The 19801-nt window shown below is 46.0% G+C and overlaps 1 protein-coding gene across 7 annotated transcripts in view; it reads right to left on the minus strand.

The window, feature by feature from the left end:
* TRIO (trio Rho guanine nucleotide exchange factor) overlaps window positions 1-19801 on the minus strand; it is a 281042-nt gene that overhangs the window by 133205 nt on the left and 128036 nt on the right. For all 7 annotated transcript variants that reach the window (XM_082234103.1, XM_082234106.1, XM_082234105.1 and 4 more), the window contains exons 11-16: window positions 18146-18337; window positions 11610-11779; window positions 9595-9769; window positions 7623-7818; window positions 4925-5091; window positions 14-133 (exon numbers count right to left, since the gene is read on the minus strand). In XM_082234103.1, coding sequence (XP_082090229.1) covers window positions 14-133; window positions 4925-5091; window positions 7623-7818; window positions 9595-9769; window positions 11610-11779; window positions 18146-18337 — 1020 coding nt within the window. The remainder of the gene's footprint in view (window positions 1-13; window positions 134-4924; window positions 5092-7622; window positions 7819-9594; window positions 9770-11609; window positions 11780-18145; window positions 18338-19801) is intronic.

Raw genomic sequence — 19801 nt, forward strand, 5'->3', positions numbered from 1 at the left:
AAAACACTTTTACCTCTATTGCATGCTGGAATTGTTCGTGTTCACGCTGCAGCTGCTCTGCCTCCTGTAGCGAGCTGGCCGTGATCAGTCCGGCATTTAACATGGACTCTCCGTTTCGGATCCAGCCCAATACCTGAAATGCAGCAAGAGAGAGCACAGCTTAGCACAGTGGTTCTCAAAGGGGGTGGCAGGAAGATTCCAGAAAAAGCAAGCATTTAAACATTTCCATATAGTATAATACAGTATAATATCAGAGTACAGTGGTACCTCAGGTTACATACGCTTCAGGTTACATACGTTTCAGGTTACAGACTCCGCTAACCCAGAAATAGTACCTCGGGTTAAGAACTTTGCTTCAGGATGAGAACAGAAATCGTGCGGTGGCAGCGCGGCGGCGGCAGGAGGCCCCAAGTGGCGCTTCAGGTTAAGAACAGTTTCAGGTTAAGAATGGACCTCCGGAACGAATTAAGTACGTAACCAGAGGTACCACTGTATTTATTTATTTGCAGAATATGGATGGGTGATACTGAAGACAATCCCAGTTGTGATCCAGAAGCACCATTCTAACAGTGTGCTGAATAAGACTCATTTATCCTTATATTTTGGGAATGATCCATGTTCGTATGTAGCTGCATTGATTTATACTTTCTTGATGTCCCACGATCATATGATAAAGTAGTTGTGCTCTATGTTATAAACCAAGCACTGCTAGGAGTTGTATCTTTTGGTTTTCCAATGTACTTCTAACAACATAAAATTCGGTGTGGTGCAAGCAAATTCTTATTCTGAAAGTGTGACCCGGGGGGGGGGGGAGGAGCTTGAGAACCACTGGTTTAGAACATTCTCTTTACGTCTAGAGCAGTTTCCCAAACTTGGGTCTCCAGCTGGTTTTGGACTACAGTTCCCATCACCCCTGACCACCGGACCTGTTACCTAGGAATGATGGGAGTTATAGTCCAAAAACAGCTGGAGGCCCAAGTTTGGGAAACACTGGTCAAGAGCAATACATCTGAAAACGTTCCTATTGTTAAAGAGCAATATTCAAAGATGGGGGAATTTGTTTCACGCGGCAGTGTTAACGATGGTGCCAACGTCAGACGGTTCCAAAGCTCAGCTTTCACCAGCTTATTATCAAACATACTTTGGTTTTCCGTTCTTTTCCGTAGAGGAAGCAGCATACTTCCTGGTTGGGACTATGCCTTGGGGCTGTGGACTCGCATCCCTCCTCCTGCCTCCTCAAATCCTGGCTTACCATACATTTGATTGCTATGAATGGAAATTTAATCAGGATTCTAAAAGGTGCATCGTGGGCCAGGGTTAGCAATTTTTCAGTATCACAGGGCGCCCTAGCAGAGGAGGGAGACGATGTGCAAGGGTGGAGCAGGGTGAGTTGGTTCACACCTGATCACTCCATGCTAGTAAGTGTGGCAACTGCACTAGATCTTGAAAGCACAATGCACCTTTGCAATGATGGACCAAGTGCTACAGACCATTTTACAATAATGGTCGCAAAAGTACAGAGCCTTTTTCTCTGCAAGGAAGATTAAAAAGAACAAAGGAGATCAATCCCATTGTGTCCTGTTAATGGATGCTTTGGATAAACTCAGCACTATCTAGAAAACAAAGCCACAACATTCTTATTAGTGGCAGCTCAACATGTAGCTGCATTTTTTTCTAGTAAGAGATAAAACACCAACTGCAGATATGTACTTTATTAAAGTAAGATTAACATTAAAAATAGACTGTCTGGAAAAACGTCCAAGGGAGACAGAAACCGTACTATTATTGTTGTATTTACAGGGTATGGCTGCTTTTACCTTGACTGCACAGAAGAAACCTAAGTCAAAAGAAATTACGCCTGCAAAAATCGTGAGCCTTAAAGGGTAAAGTTAGGGACACGCTTTAAAGGACGCAAAGAACAGAGGGAAATGTCACACCAGAAATACAAAGTGTTCAACTATCAACCGCCTGCATCTTTGTACAGCAAACTTTTTAAAAATAGTAATGCATGTCTCATCAGATTATTCGTACCACCCGCCATTTTAGTGAAGCCAAAGTTTGGTGTAACCAACTAAGAAAGTATCCTTTTGTCCCCTAGTCCAGCAGCAGCAAATCTGGCAGGAAGTTGCGGTCATTAGCTAAAGGAACTGTGGATCAAGTGTCGCAGGAAGCCAACACAACAAACAGCAAACACGCGATTCTCTCTGTCTGGCTGAACACCTGCCGAACTGCAAAGCTTTTTCTATCTCAGAGGAAAAACAGCAAAACATCTTCCTTCCTGGCTTAAGAATGAAATGTGTATTTCTGCATCAAAGTCACTTATGTCAACAGATGAAAAAGAGCTTTCCGCCCCCCCAAAGGCTTACAACGTAAGACTTGTGGAGAAGAAACTCAATTCAGGAATCCTTTTCATTGGGAAGACTGCAGAATTGGGATCAATGTATCTGGTTTGGGGGTTTTCCTAATTCACTGGTCTTTTGTGAGTAAATTCCACCAATCCAACTTCATGCAAATTGATAAAGAGGGGAAATAGAACTATTTTGGCCTCAACTCCTAATATGTTTAAATTCACAATGCAAACAGCAACTTAAGAGCTTTTAGCACATTGGCTGAGATAAATCAACATGCATATGGAACATATCTATGAGACAATGCAAATGTGAAACACTTGACTAGTTTATTTTAAATTTCCTCCATCTAATCTCCTAATCTAAGTTTCCAACAGAGACCCTGTGAAGGAAGTTTCTCGAGAAGGAGCAAACATGGAAACTATGCTGGCCATGTTGAAGTTTATAGTGGATTTCCTTACAGATTACACCCATGGAGGGTAATAATGGCTGCTGTTGCTTTTTGGCATTTGGTTTTTATTTAATACTGATGACTTTTAGCTTTTGTCAGCTGCCTCAAACGCATCTGCTGGAAGGCAAAATCAAAATGTCAATAATAATAATAATAATTCTGACAACGGGGGCAAAATTTACCAGATGCATAAGCTGCATATATGTTCAGATGTCCGGAGTGCTCAAGCTGGCTGGCTGATAAGTAACAAACTTTTCTTTTAAAAGCACCACCACTCAAAAGACTTAGCAGGAAGGATAAGATGAGATACAGTGATATCCCAGCAGTTATTAAGAGCAGCAATTTAAGCAGGAGAGTAAGGCAATTTCGGTGCCATGATGCATACAAAGCAATCTGCTGAGAACAGCTCCGACGTAAAGTTTAAGAACGTAGGCAGAGCTCTGTGGGATCCCTTCAGCTAGAAGTCGCTGCACCGTCGTAATTCTTCAGCTCAGAGGTTTTCAACCTTTTCAAGGCCACGGCTCCCTTGACCAACCACATACTTTCTGCGGCAGCCCTGTGGGGCCCAGGGGCCCAGTTATGTCCCCCCTTGCCTGCAGAGCTGGCAGCCTATCTCCCTTTCCCAAACACCCTCCCCTTGGGGGGGGTGTTCCCTCGGCCTCCTCTCCTCTCCCCTCTCCTTGGGAGTCCTTTGGGCAGCAGCTGCCACTACCCTGGTCTGCCCCAAAGAGAGGTGCCCCCACACACTGCCCCACAAGGGCCTGGGACAAGGATGCGCCCCCAGCCTTAGTGGCCCGATAGAGACTGGCCAAAGATTGGGGAGGCAGCGGCCTGCATGGCGGAAAGGCTCCCCTTCAGCACCGGGCACTCAGCTCCCAGGCAGGCCTTGCACACAGCAAGCACAAGAAAGGCCAGCCTGCTTGCCCGGTCTCCCACTTATCCGTCCATTCCCAACAGCGAGGGCTGGCAGACTGACTGGCTGGGCTCCCTCACCCAATTGCTTGCCTATTCCACGGCTGCTTCAGCTCCTGGCAACCAGAACCTACTGGCCAGCCCCAGAGGCACCATTTGCCTGCGGAGCTTGTAGTCAGGGCTGCTGCAACAAACAGCCATGCAAGCCTTTGGGAGGCAGAAACGCGAGAGGGCATCAGAGGAAGGGAGGGAAGGAAAGGGGGACAGAGACCAGTGTTGCTCGTGGCACCCCCCACCATCATTCAAGGCACCCCAGGGTGCCACAGCACACTGGTTGAAAGCCACAGCTTCTGCTTCTGCTTCTAGCAGTGGCTAGCCAGTTGCCTCTGGTTTCATTCTGCCACGCTGGTTGACAGCATAGCTCAGTTATAAAACGAGAGGTCTCTATGTTTCTTTAGGCGCCAGGTGAAAACACTTCGCTTCTCCCAAACCTCCGGCTATTTAAACAATCTATGGTCTGTCAAACTAATTATGTGTTGTTGTTGTTTTGGGGGTATTGCTTTGTTTGTTATTATGCTATTCCGTTTTTGTGGTTTCATGCAGTAAACCACCCTGTGATTCTTGGATGAAGGGCGGTATAAAAAAATAATTCATCATCATCTATGCTACAATTCCCATTCATTTTGATGGAACTTGACCGGGGGCAGCTTTCTACAGACCACTCCTGTATCTTTTATGGAGTCCAGTGTCATGTTTTTGTACATAAAAAAGTACTGTATTTTTCTGTGTTTAAGATGCCCCTAAGTTTAAGATGACCCCTATTTTCTGAAACAAAAATTAAGAGCTTTTTTTTTGGGGGGGGGGAGTTCGCAAAACAGTTGCTGAGCTTTTGAGGGGGAGATTGGCGATTCAGGCAGCTTCGCTTTTAACCCCTGCGCATTGAACATCCGTGTTTAGCACGCTCCCCAATTTTGGACTAAAAAAAATTAAGCAAAAAAACATCGCCACACACAGGTATTTTGGTACTTGTAGGGTAGGGACGCAGACCCAGAAAGGTATTTGATTTTGAGAGTGGAATGATTAACACGAACTGCTGTTGTGTCATGGTTGCTGCTTCTTCAAACAGGCTTGTACCACCGCTATCCCCGTGACCATTTTATGAAGAAGGTTGTGTACCGAACAGACGGGCACGTAGCACAGCACTGCCTCGTACCTGCTTGACTTCGGCCTGCAGGTGGCGCAGCTGCACGCACTGCTCCAAGTGCTTCCGATGCTGCTCAGCTGCCAAGTCCAACTCCTGCTGCTTTTCGTGAAGGAACTCCAGCAAGTCTTGAACCCGCGTTGCCATGTCTACGTCTCTGTCACAGAGCAGCTCGACACCTGCAAGCACCATTCGCAAATGTCACCTCGGCAAACACAGGTACCGTTTGAAGTTCCTTCACAGCATCACACAGCAATACCTCCCCCCCCCCTTGAGTTTTCAGTTTTACAATTACAACATTTCCCATTTTTTCGCAGCAGTTATTTTGGGACTTCCCACTACTTCTTCCTCCCAGGTCTTGACTTTACCACGCACATTTATTTGTGTGCATAATATCTCAGGTTTATGCCTTTTTAGAGGTGGGTGCATAGCCCTAGTGCCTGAAAAAATGGATTTGGGCAAGCGTGGGTAAAAAAAAAAAAGGTAAAGGACCCGTGTCAAAGGTAACTATGGGGTTGCGGCGCTCATTCTGCTGTCAGGCCAACGGAGCCGGCATTTGTCCACAGACAGCTTTCCGGCTCATGTGACCAGCAAGACTAAACTGCTTCAGGTGCAATGGGACACCGTGACAAAAACCAGAGCGCACGGAAACTCTGTTTACCTTCCCACCACAGCGGTGCCCATTTATCTACTTGCACTGGTGTGATTTTGAACTGCTAGGTTGGCAGGAGCTGGGACAGAGCAACGGGAGCTCACCCCCTCGCATGGATTCGAACTGCCGACCTTCTGATCGACAAGCCCAAGAGGCTCAGTGGTTTAGACCACAGCGCCACCCGTGTGGGTACTATTTGCTGGCATATCAGAAGGAAGCGGCACAAGGAAGGGGGGAAGTGCTGCTGTGGTGCTCCGGAGCTTCGCCTAAAACCTTGCCTCTATCAACAGCAGAAAACAAGATGCTAATTTATACAGGTTGTAAAATCTGGCTCTTGATCAGGCACGGTGCCAGTGAAAGTTTGGGGCCTTTTGTGTTGGTGTGATGTTATATACCAGGGTTCGGCAAACTACGGCCCATGGGTCGGATACGGCCAGAGTGGGTCGTTAAACCAGCCCCCGGCCCTTGCCGCCCGCTCAGTCAGTCCCTGTGCTGCGGTAGTTGCTCTGCGCAGGGACTAATTTCCGGGACGCAGCCACAGCTTCCTATTGGCTGCAGGAAGCTCCTGCAGCCAATAGGAAGCTGCAGACTCCTCCTCCCCCCCCCCCGCTATGGCTCCGAAAGCCAGCGGGGGAAAGCGACGGACGTGTGTGCATGCGCATGGGTTTGTGCGCTTTTGCGCGCAGGCGATCCGGCCCACCAGCGGAAAAGTTTGCCGACCCAATATATAAAGTTCTACCTTGGAAGTTGAACGGAATCCATTCTGGAAGTCCGTTCGACTTCCAAAACGTTTGAAAACCAAATCGTGGTTTCTCATTGGCTGCTGGACGCTCCTCAGATCACCAGCAGACCACAAGCTTCATTCAGATTGTCCACAGTGTGTCCATGCATTTGGGGCCAAAGACAGCAGACAACACATCCATTGTGTTAAATGTTCGTATTTATTTTTAGCTGCATTTTTACTGTTCTTTTGTTTGTTATATTCTATCTGAAATTGACGGAATTTAAATTTAAATTTAAAATTAATTTAATTTTAATTGCCATATTTCAAGAAGTAAATCTCCGGACACAAAAAGTTGCTGAGCTTTTTTGGGGGAAATTTCAAAAATCCAGACATTTTGCCGATTCCCCCCCCCCCATGCTAATTTTGTCCTGGACAGCCCTGAAAATATAAAAGTGCAATTAAAAAATCACACAGCAAAAGATTGAGCATCATTTCAATCTTTTTCTGTTGGAGACACTCAAATACATCAGCTTTGCTATTAACCACCATTATTTTAAACAGAGAGACGACTTGACTTCTGGTCTTGGTGCTTGTAAGCAATACTCCCCTTGGTTTTTGCCTTGGTTTTTGGTCCTTTGTGCCTATGACTAACCAGCTGATACCACAAAACCAAACACAGCGGGAAGGCAATGAATGCAAGAATAAACCAGAGAGAAAAGGGTCTCTTAAGTGCCCAAAATATTTTATTACTGTCTGACATGAAATTCTTTCCTTAGGGGCAATCTTGCCTTTCAGAACTCTGCAAAAATATACTACTGTAGGCTACTCTTTTGCCAACAGCAAACCACAAGAAGAAATGGCAGACTGCTTTTGGTTGGGGGGGGGAGTTTTAAGGGAAATGGGATACAGTCAAAAGGCATTTGTTAAAACATACTAGGTCCTTTAAAAAGCAGCAGCAGGGTGTGCTTAAGCTATTGGATTCATCAAAGGGCACAATGGATCATATCTTCTGTGCTTACAGTTTCAAGATTACGTTAGTTAACGTTTTCGCCAGGAACTTATTCAGGGCAGAGCTTAGTAGCCGAAACCGCTCAGCTGAAAAGCCCTGACCGTGCCTGCCTATATTTAAAAACAGAATATGTGTTAATCCATACTGAAATGTATTTTAATAAATAGGTATTTCCCCCCTCTAATGTGCAGAACCTGGTGCGTCCTAATTCTCAGAGATTCTTTCAGATTCTTTCAGAGTCAGCGGAGCCCTAGGTGCCCTAAATCAGCTTAGATAATCTCTATAAATCCATTAACCTGGTTAAGGTGGGACGCATGCATCTTACCAGAAGCCTGCACTTCATTGACGTACTGCAGGAGATCCTGCCCTTGGTGGATGACATCAAAGGTCAGGTTATTCATGGTCAAAGCTTTGTCCGCATGGTGCTGGAGCCTCTGCTCAGCAATGGTGAGATCCTCGGTGTCAAAATCGTTCATCTGCTGCGAGAGCTCGTCGTTCCAGGACTCAAGGTCTGAAATGATCTAAAACGGGAGAAGTTGAAGAAGAAAACACTGAGCACATGAGTAAGAACAACAAAGGCCGTGGCTATCCAGTGGAACTCAAAAGGCATCAGAGGATCAATCACTTGGTTTAAAAAGTAACAAAGCAGTCTACTCTCCAAGAACTAGTTTGTTTTTTTGTAACACCTTGGCAGTGGGGATCAAGAGACCTAAGGAACCCACATGAGAATCTCATGTACACTGGAGAGAAGCAAACATTGTGGACAACGAATGCCTTGAGAACAGGAGACCGTCATCGTGAGATGTAGGAAGTCACTAATAATAACAAGCCGTTGTCCTTTTCCAAGCACGTTTGACAGGAGTTGGTAGCCATGGTATGTGGTATGCCAAAGACAATGGGAATTGTAGTCAAAGAAGCCTAGATATCAGACCAAGATTATTAGATGGGAGGTTCTTGTTTCATGTGCAGGTCTAGTTAACAAGACTAAGGTCGCAATGTTGATGGGGTTGATGGGTCAACGAGAAGCTTTTAGACTTTAGGTAACATTTTGGTACAGGAGAAACTGTATTTGAAAAGGTGGGATCTCCTTGAACTGGAATCAGACTGCTGGCACTAAAAGATTGTAAGAGACATTTTGAACTTCACTTCCGAGGGAAAGACAAGTTCCACAGAGCACCCAGATTGGACACTTTAAAGGACAAGGGCTGATTACAAGCTGACAAATGAAAACCAGACCTGAAATCTATATAAGCCATCTTTCTCAAAGCGGCTGTTCATAAACTCATAGGGAGAAGACTTTAGTTTGCAGTCAATGTTTGAAGGAGGACAGAGGCATTCATTTGTATGTTCAACAGCTGGCTGGAACACAAATCAAGGGATACAAACTGAAGAACAGAGGCAGAATCGGTGGGCAACACTGATATCGGAAGAAAGACTTCACACTCGCCTCAGCTGAAGTTTTAAAATGGATTTAATGGGAAGCATTGAGTATGTGGTTGGGGACCATCTGCTCAGAGGTTTTTAGCAGGGGCAATTAGAATAAGTCCTATTATCTGATTATTGATGTAAACCCTCAAAATGTATTTTCTATTGTTAAGTTTTTACCTCTGTCTTCAGTACATTTTATTTTATTGCTATGGCTAGTGGCAGAAGCAAATAAAGATTCTTCTAATCTATGTAAGTCACAGTTTCTGAACATGGATTGTGAAAGAGGGACTGAACTAAAACCAGTTTAAAAATGGGTGCTGCACAATGCATGGCATTAAAGGTTTTGTGCTTGCAATTTAAAACGATAGAATGAAGAACTGCCAATGTCTGTGGAGCTTTCCAAAACTAAAACATATGGAGCATCAGAAGCATTTAAGCAGACACAAATATATTGATACTTAAGGGACTGACGTACACAGGAGAAAGGAGCAGATAACTAACAAAGCAACCTGTAAGGAGTACTTATATTTTTTCTCTCTCTCGGGTCTCAACAGATATATTCATTCATTCACACCACATTCCTGAAAAACAGGTAGGGGATGGCTGTAAATTCAGACTCCTTGACAGCAAAATAGATTGAACTTTCCCAGGGCTATAACTGTCTGCATTAGCACTGAGATTACAATCCTTAAGTACCCAGTCCTGTCTCTTTCTGTGGAGGGTTAAAGGAAACCAAATCAATCATAGGAAACAACAACAGCTTCATATTTTTGCTCTTCTAGTGAAAAACCCCATTTTAAACCCAGCCCACCCTTCAGGTGAGAAAGGAGAAAAAAACCACAACATTTCTGCGGAAATTGAAGGCTCACATCAATGGCGTCTCTCTCAAATATCCGCAGCTGTAAGAAGAGCTCCAGTTTTATTTTGCGCTCCTGAAACAGCTCCTCCATCTGTGACTGGGCCTCATCCAGCTGCTGAAGGACCGTCTCTATGTGATTGATGGAGCTGTTGTGGGGGGTCTTGTTACTTGAGATGGCAGAATCCCTATTAAAAAGGGGGGAGAAAAACTTGTAAGTAGGAAAACAGGACCTGAAAGGAAACATGTGTACGTGAATAGTAGTCTCCACTGCCCTTCTTGTCCTGCGAGAGTCAAAGGGGAAGAGCCAGTCCTTGCCACTGGTTTTCAAACTCTCTTCCCTCAGGAAACCCTTTCCACATCTCCTCAAGGGCTGAGGAATCAGAGCTTGGGTGTCTAGCACAGGATTCTTCAGAACACTCACAGGATTCTTCAGCGCCACAACTATGACGTAATGAATTGAGAAGAACAGAAGGAGGGAGGTGGATTGGGGTACAAAATTTGGGGCTCTCACAGGGTGCCGTTGGAATTTGAAAGTCTGTCCCTAAAGGCAGGGTGGGCACAGGGTCTGTCAATTTGCATTTCTTAATGCAGAAAGTACAGTGGTACCTCGTGCTGCGTAATATCCAGGTTACGAAATCTTCGGGTTACGGTCGCAGCAAACTCAGAAGTGTATATTTCCGGGTTTTGCCATGCGCATGGGCAGAAGTGCTCTGCACACGCAGAAATGCTCAATCACACTGCGCGCATGTGCACAAAAGCGCCTCCGGTTACGAAGTTTTCGAAATACGGCTGGGCCTCCGGAACAGATCTCGTTCGTAACTGGAGGTACCACTGTATTGATCAGACGTGAAGAGATCTTTCCTATTCTAATTACAGTAGTACCTTGTTTTGCGACTGGGATCCGTTCCGGAGCCCCAGTCGCTGGCCGAAAAGGACGCTGGACAAAGTACCGCGTCTGCGCACACGGGCGGAGCGGTTTGCGCTTCTGCGCATGTGGCGAACCCAGAAGCAACCCATTCTGGTACTTCCGGGTTTGCCACGTATGTTCGATGGAACAGGCGCTCAACGAAGCGGACGCTAGACGAGGTACCACTGTAATTCAAGAGGGTTCTGCAAGCTTCTCTGTGTGAAAGAAACAAGCAGAAGGTGCATGATGTTTGGGTTATTCCTTCAGAGAAGCTGAGTACAGCTGGCTTAAACTGGTTCCCTTATCTCTTTTTGTCAAGGTCATGCTGACTATAAAAGTAAGGCCAGAAGAAGCCTGTGTTTCACTTTCTCTTTCTATCTCTCTTGCTTTTGGTGTGGTTTCTGTACATAGTATGCTTAGTGTTTAGGTTTTAGACTTACAGTGGTGCCTCGCAAGACGAAAAGAATCTGTTCTGTGATTCTCTTTGTCTAGCGGTTTTTTCGTCTTGCGAAGCGAGCCCATTGACGGATTAGCGCTATTAGCGGCTTATCTGCTCATTGGATCAGCTGATAAGCGGCTTAGAAAAAGGGGGGGAGGAAAAAAAACTAGCAGGAACTCGCAAGACATTGTTGTCTTGCGAAGCAAGTCCATAGGAAATTCGTTTTGCGAAGCACCTCCAAAACGGAAAACTCTTTTGTCTAGCGAGTTTTCCGTCTTGCGAGGCATTCGTCTTGCGGGGCACCACTGTATTATGTTATTGTAAGTTTAAGTTACGTATGCTACAACTGGATTTCTTATGGACAGTGCCAATCCTGAATGTGATGGATTTGTGACCATTATGCTCATCTGCCTTCAGTAGCAGTAAAGCTCTGCTGGATGAAATTTTCATTGCCTCCGGGAATCCTGCAGTGTGTTTAAGGTTTTACTGTGCTAACTATATGCTGGAATCTGCTCTGGATCAATGCTGAGGTTACCAGAGCATAGACAACAGTAGTTAGGCTATCGCTGTCCAGATAGGGACGCAGCTGGGCCACGGAAGGCATTCGGTTGCACGTTACAGAAGGAAAGGCACAGAACACAACGCAGGGCTGCTCTTTCCAGGGAAGGCAACCTCTTACCTCAGCTGCTGTATCAGATCCTCGCCTTCCTTGATGACGTTCACCGTCACCTGAAGCGTAGTCTGCTGCTGCTGCCCAAACCTTTTGATCAGCTCCTGCACGGCCTCCACCGACTCCGCGTAGACATCGTCCAGCAGTTCCTTCTGTAGCTCTTCCAGCCACGTCCAGAGCTGCGGGAGGAAGAAGAAAAATCAGCAAAGAACGAAGCCCCACGGGCTGCTTGAAGAAAACAAACCGGGAAACAAATTGGGTTTCCCAGCCCCCCTCCCTTTGCCATTTTCCTGCTGGCAGTTTACGGAAAATTGGTTGCGATGTGAATATAATGCTACTTAGCATTTATACAGCCCCCAAGTATTATTCAGTCTGTGCCGCAGATGGGAGAGGAGCGTTGGGGGGAAACAGCAGCTCTCCTCCAGTCACCCAGTGAGTCTTCGGAAAAGCTGAGATTTAAAACTGGAAACTCCTTGCTCACAGCTGGTAGAGAATAGTGGCTCTGAGTGTGAGCCAGATAAAGTCCCCAGTTCAAGTCTCACCTCAGTCTGAACACATTAGGGAGCCTTAGGCAAGCTACTGCTTTTCAATTCCAGCTCCCCACCCTCCACCTGCAATATTCAGATAGTGTTACTTATATTACTGTGTTTCTGAGGCTGTAAAGATTCTGAGCTATTCTTAATTAACTAAATTTGCATGCTGCCCTTGCTGAGAGAGCATGCTACCAGTTTGTAAAATCGTGTAACCGAATACTTTGCACAATACCTCCATCTCTTTTCAGGAATCAAAGCACCAGAAGCAATTTGAATTTAAAGCAATTTAAGATTCATTTCAGAGTTACTTCCCCTACCTCAATGTTCAAGAGTTTGATATAAAGAATCTGAGAGCGGACACTTGTTCCATGGGGCAGTCTTGCACCCTGACTATTCTGACGTTGCAAAAGTGCTGTGTCATTTCTGGTTTTCCATTTGCATCTTTAGCGTAAAACAAAAGAGGAGCAATGTCACCAAAAAAGCGGATTGAGAAACAGACCGCTTTGTGTTTGGCACAGCACTGTTTCTCTAAGCGCTGAAAACCCTTCTGATTGTACAGCTGTAAAATCACATGAGATTCGTTGCATGCGAGTGACACAAACACAGAAAATGTGGCAAGAAAAGCAAACAAATTTGTATTAGCTTTCTGCAGTGAAGTCTCATTTCTCAAGACTGTGAAAGCTTCAGATTTTTTTGGAACATGCCTTCTAATCCTCATCTAATGCCTCTATTCTTCCAATCTAGTCTGGACTTCTGCAGAAAATCAGGAGGAAGACACTTGCACCAATGACCGAGGAGGAAGTTGACATGGCTTTCTAAACTCTACAGGCAGTTTGACACAAAAAGTATTTGTACGCGCATTTCACAAGACACCAAGGAGTGTGGTGTACTAAGCACCACACAAAAAAATATTAAGGCACTTATGGGTCCATCGCTGAAATCTTCCACAAAGAGTTGACAGAGTTGATTTGTTCCCTGCGCTTTGGCACCGCTGCGCAAACACCTGGCCAGCTCTCGTTCCAGCATTTCCCATTGGAGGAAAGGAAGTTATTTAAATGCACATTTGTACTGCTGACAGTCAAAAAGTTATGAGCGCAGACACATGCAGACATTACTCAAAGCACCTTTTGAACAACCTCCCGCCCCGACTTTGCGTTACTCGGGGAATGTTGATAAGCGGCACTCTGGGAAACGGCCAAAGGTTTTCTGCCATTAATCCCTGCCCTGGGGTTTCCATCTAAGCAACTGTTGCTGTAAACAAGACTCCTTTTCCTACTCATCTTGCTCAAGACAGTGTCTCTCACCCAGCTCCTAACTACAGGCACAAGGCAGAGCCAGACCCGTCGCAAGATGCTCAGTTCACGATCCATTTGAGCACTGAAGCTGAAAGAATAACAACCCACAAAAGGTCAGGGGTTTTTTCTTTGGGTTTAAATCGGTTTGTGAGCCTGCTCGCAAAAATGCTTTGAACTTTTGCCTCCAGGTTATGATTTTGGGCCACTGAGCATTCAACGAATATCAGCGCTAAGTAGGAGGTTACTTGTGAAGTTAAGTTCACCTTCCACATCTCAGGCGAGGAATTAGGGGCCTGGTCGATATGAACACCCCAAGAAACACAGATCTGTGAACGTTTGGGAATAGCACCCACTATTAATCTGGTTGTTGCCAACGTGCAGGACTGGCCGACCCATGAGGCAAACTGAGGAAACTGCCTCAGGCAGCAGAATCCAAGGGCCGTCTCTGCTGGAGGAGACGCAGCTACAGCGGCTTCCAGGTTCTGGCAAGACCTCAGGGAGAATCCTGTGAAATTTCACAAAGTCCTCACACAGCCTTACTGAGGCGCTAGTAAAATATTAAGTTGTGCTGAGCTGAGGTAAGGCGTGTGAACTCGTTTGAGTAACTATAGTGGCAAGGGGAGGGTGGGTGGCACACAAACAGGGTGGTACCTTCTCGTTTCGCCTCAGGCGGCAAAAACAGGATGGGCCGCCCTCACCAACGTGGGAAGGTCTGTGTGCGATTCCCACTTGCACATGCAAATGGATTCCATTGATAATATCCAAGGTTGGTGCATAGAAATCACCGTCTCCTGCAATCAGCAAGGTACAAAGTACCATCTTTCCCAATGACACCACAGGGTGCCATCACTTTTCTTGAAACACCTGGTCATGGCACAAAACCATCTTACAGTCATACCTCGGGATAAATATGCTTCAGGATAAGTATTTTCGGGTTGCGCTCCGCGGCGACCTGGAAGTAACAGAGCACGTTACTTCCGGGTTTCGCTGCTTGCGTATGCGCAGACGGTCAAAATGATGTCACGCGCATGCGCGGAAGTGGCGAAACGTGACCCGCGCATGTGCAGACGCGTCTTATGTTCTGTTCAGGATGCGAACTGGGCTCCAGAATGGATCCCGTTCGCATCCCGAAGTACCAGTGTATTGCAATCAAGAAGGAAGAATAATTCCACGCAGTTACTCAAACCCAGTTCACACGCCTTACCTCAGCTCAGCACAACTTAATATGCACAGAACCCTAGAATTGTAGAGTTGGAAGGGACCCTGAGGGCCATCTAGGCCAACCCCCTGCAACACAGGACTCTCAGCTAAAGCATCCATGACAGGTCTCTGCTTGAAAACCTCCAATGAGAGTCCACCACCTTCTAAATGAGTCTGCTCCATGTCAAACAGCTCCCACCATCAGAAAGCTCTTCCTGATGCTCGTTCCGAATCTCCTCTCCTGCAACTTGAATCCATCTGTTCAGGTTCTTCCCTCCAGAGCAGGAGAAAACAAGCCTGTTCTATCTTCCATGTGACAGCCCTTAAGATATTTGAAGATGGTTATCATATCCTCCTCTCAGGCTTATTTATCAACCACACCTGTATCCCATTTCTCTTCCATAAAGCTCAAAGCAGCACTGGGTTGCCCCCTACTGCCAACGATCACCTTGAAGGTCAGTGGCGTAGCGTGGGTTGTCAGCACCCAGGTGAAGGCAAGTAATTTGCGCCCCCTAACCCGTGGATTTGCACTCCCTAACCCGTGGATTTGCGCCCCCTAACCCTAACCCCCAGATGTTGCGCCCGGTGCGGCCGGCCCCCCCTGCACCCCCCACGCTACGCCACTGTTGAAGGTTAGGCTGAGACAGACAAATTGGTCCCAGATCCCCTTGTGGACTTGATGGCTGAACTGAGATTCAAACCTAAGCTTCCCTGATCCACCTCCAATATACTCATTCCGGTTATCACAGGGGTTGCTAAAAACAGCACCAGGAATTCACATTAAATTACAGCTGCACTGTTGGTAGGTTAGATAGAATATTTCCTTAACACACCATGGAATATTGCCATAACTAAGACAAGGAATAGATGCGGAGAAATTGGAGGGGGCAGGTTTGAAGCCAGGGTATTATTTCTCTGCACTGGGGGAAAGCTAGGCACCATTCCAATACATCTGCGCTGGCTTCCCAACGTTTATGAATCACATCTAATTGTATCCTCCATCAAAGCCACTTCCGATTTTTACTCAAGTAGTACATCTTAAGGCTTTATTTAAGATCCTTCTGGCAGGTGACCTTCATCATGGCACGAGCGCCTTTCAATCAATGCCTTCTTGCCAGAATTAGTTGCAAGCCCTTTCAGAACCAAAGATCAACTTATGTCTTAGAACAAACACTAACAGATACGGACACAGGCAGACACCTTATTTTAGTTGCCACTGAAACCCAGCTTTTCTCTCCTAAGTCTGCAGGAAGGCATGGGCACATCTATGTACAGTGGTACCTTCGGTTACGAACTTAATTAGTTCCGGAGGTCCATACATAACCTGAAACTGCTTGTAACATGAGGCGCGCTTTCGCTAATGGCACCTCCCGTTGCCGCCACACGACTTCCGCTCGTGTCCCAGGACAAAGTTCACAACCGGGAGCATCTACTTCCAGGTTAGAGGAGCTCGTAACCCAAAGCATTCGCAAGGAGGACGGTACGTAACACGAGGTTTCACTGTACACACATGCTGCATGCATGTGAATGCACACATGCCCCAAAACAGCCTAAATGGACACCATAAAACCAAATTCAACTGAACATTTCCTCCGCTACAAACGACGGAGAAACCTTCCCACCTCAAAGTGGAGATTGCCATTTGCAAATAAGGGAAAGATAGACAACACTTTCTGGGGCAAACAAATCGAGCAATGCTACACCGAGATCATAAAAGCCATTCTGATTCAGAGCCAAGCTTGCTGTTTGCGTGTTACATCCAGAGTAAGGGTGAGAACATGACAGACAGGAAGTTGCTATGTAATGAGGTAAGAGAAAGTAGCTTCAAGTGCCAAGGGGAAGCATTTGAACTTGGAAAATGGCCTAATTTGCAGCTCAGAGGCACGAGAGAGCAATGGGAACAATGATTTTGTTCCTGGAAAAAGGGAAACTACATTTTTCTCAATACAGTAAACCTTATGATTAAGGCTGCTGAAAACAACTGACTTTGGAGTTTAAGAACACAAAGCGAGATTTTCACCTATGTGGGGGGCCAGCTCTGCTATTAGGCAGAGTGAGGCAGCTGCCACATGCCTTGCCTTGCGCCTCCAAAACTAGCCTGCTTTCCAAGGTATGGCAGGGTGGGGGAATGTTTTTCTGTCACCAACAATGAAGTAACATTCAACTGTCAGTCCAGTTGACTTCTGCACATGGAATGAGGGCATTCTTGGCCTTCACCTCAGGCAAAAAGAAAATGTATTGGGTCAGCCCTGCACTGAAGATTCATACTCTATGCAGAAGATGAGCAGATATATGCTACAAACTTAATGGCATGGCTTCAAACTGCCTCAAGCAATGGTAGGTTTTATGAGCTTGCTGAGAACGGTTTTCTTCCTTAAAATATCTTCAGGCCGCTTTTCGGGGTGAATGCCCACACAAAGAAGCTGACAAATACATAATGGATAAAACAAAACACAAGCGCTAAGAGCCTGAGTGCTTCTGACAACGAGCTGAAAATCCTGGTCAGGCAGGAATTGCAAAAAGCGCCAGGCCCTTCCTCTGCTGAGAGCCTTCTCTTCGTCCTGACACACTTGTAATCAGAGACCAGAACTGTGGAAGCAGATTCAGAACCTGGCTTCAAATCTTAAGTTAAAAGGTAACCCTGTGTCAGGGAACTGCCATCAGTGCCGGAGGGAGAGAGCAAAATCCAGAGGGATTCCAGAGAGCGTCCCGGGATTGGGAGAGGCAGCCCATCTTCTGGGGAAGAGAATCCGCGTAGCACCAGTGGAGAAGGGGGGCAGATGGGGGAAGCGGCGAGGCGGTCCCATGACTCCTTGCTGGGGACCAGCGGGGAGAGTAGGGGTCCTCCGCTGCCTACGCCCTCCTTGTGCAGGAGGCTTTTGCGCAGAGAGAGTAGGAGGAGACTAGGCGTCAAAGAGCTTCTTTGCTGGAAGAAGTTTAAGAAACGCCCACTGACGGATTCTGCCAGCGACTGAGACAGCCACGGGTGAGTGGCTCTCCGGACAGAAAAGGTTCACTCAGGCTTACGCACGAGGAACCCCTAGAAGCATTACACCCTGGTTAAGGATGGCAAAAAGATATTGGGAGCCAGTGGAGGGAAACAATTGCAGTTCCACAACTCCCAATCTTCTTCTGCGTGATCAGTTTGTTCATTTTTAACTGTGGATGGTTTTGCTTGTAGGTTGCATTTATACTTGTTTTTAGGTCGCATATTTGTCGTATTTTGCACCGTCTCAACTTTGCCCAGGCCGCCCTGTGTACTTTTGCAGAAATGTGGGATATAATTTCATAATAAATAAAAATAACGAGTCCCCTAGCTCCGGGAAATATGACTTAGGCCCAGGGAAAGCATTAGCTTGCCAAAGCGCACAGTCAGAAGAGGAGGCCCGCCAGAGGACAGTTTGCAAGGACTCCATCAAATCTGAAGTCATCCTTACCCAAGCCAGTTTGAAACCGGCTTACATTAAACTACGGTCCCAGAACTATCATTGACGTATACACTTTGCTGCTTACTTACCTCTTTAACGTGAGTGTGAAAAGACACGGACATGTCCAAGAGAATCTTGCGTTGCTCTACACGCCGAACAAAATCTTGAATCCGGTCCTCCAACTGGTGTGCCGCCTGATAAATCTCTTCGGGGTCACACTCTCCTGTCTGTGCCAGTTGCTCAGCTGCTTCTAGTAACTTGTCTGCATTGGTGTATGTATTCTACAGAAAAACCAGGGCAAGGGTTATTACAAAAGGGAAATTTCTGCAGGGATTTACCGTATTTTTCCATCTATAAGACGCCCCCATGTATAAGACACCCCCTATTTTGGGGGACTCTGATTTAAGAAAATAGTGGGAGAGGTATACGTGTATAAGACGCCCCCAAATTTTTGACATTTTTTAGGGGGAAACCTAGTCTTATACATGGAAAAATATGGTAATCTCTACCATAATCTTACAACACATCCATAGGAAGAGATTCGCCCAAGTTTACCAAAAAAACAACAACCCACAAGTACCTGATCCACTGAAGTTTGTCATTTTCATAGCTAACTTTGTTCAGTTCCTCTAAATTTTTGTATCCAACGCATGGCGCAGCCGTTCAACATTCAAAGAGCTCCTGGTTGCTGTTTCTATTTTTTATTCCACCCTGCTTGTTTTTATATTTTTTATTTATACTTTTTAATAGTGATAGTGTTTTATTCGGCTGACATGTTTATATTGCAACTTTAGGGATTGTAATCTATTACAGTCGTACCTTGGTTTCCGAACAGCTTAGTTCCCGAACGTTTCGGCTCCCAAATGCCGCAAAACCAGAAGCGACTTTTCCCGTTTGCGAACCATTTTTGGAAGCCGAATGTACAATGGGGCTTCTGTGGCTTCCGATTGGCTGCAGGAGTTTCCTGCAGCCAATCAGAAGCTGCACTTTGGTTTCTGAACGTTTTGGAAGTAGAACGGACTTCTGGAACAGATTCTGTTCGACTTCCAAGGTACGACTGTATTATGAATTGTTAGTGTTTGCAATGTTGTGAGCTGCCTTGGGAGGGTCAGCTCTGAAAGGCGGCCTAGCAATTTGGAAAAATATGGTACACCAACAAATCTCTGCCGAGAACACAAGACACAGACTGGGAGCACAGAATTTAGAACCCACTGACAAGAGCTATTTCCAAACTGACGGGATGCCAATGGCACATAATCCTAGATGAATAGTTCTTCCATGAACATCAAGCATGAAAGAAAGGAACTCCAGAACTGGCCGAATTCCTGGCTGAATTCCAGTGCTTTATACTTGAAATACAAACAGTTCTGATTAAACTCAAAAGTAAAGCTCGGTCGTAATAAAGATGATCAGCGGCTTACAAATCTGTTTTTCGCTAGGTTGCTTGTGATGTCGTTAGCCGTAGCTTCCTGTTCAGGGAACTACTTTTAACGGCTCCCAAACAAACCAGGATTCAGAAGCCAACTTTAAAATCATGGTCAGCTGCAACTTCTTGGTTTGAGGTGCTGTGGCTGGGGAACTGTGATGTACCGGCAGCTCAAAAGGTTCACAATGTGAACGCCATGCTGGTTCAGACAACGAATCGGAGTATCACCCAGCTCAGGGGACGATATATCAGCCAAAATTCCAAACTACTTGATTTCCCCCCCCCCCAAGGCTTGCAGTACATCATTTCACAAGCTGTT

Source organism: Podarcis vaucheri, assembly GCF_965113315.1.
Source record: "Podarcis vaucheri genome assembly, chromosome: 8".
NCBI classification, from domain to species: domain Eukaryota; kingdom Metazoa; phylum Chordata; class Lepidosauria; order Squamata; family Lacertidae; genus Podarcis; species Podarcis vaucheri.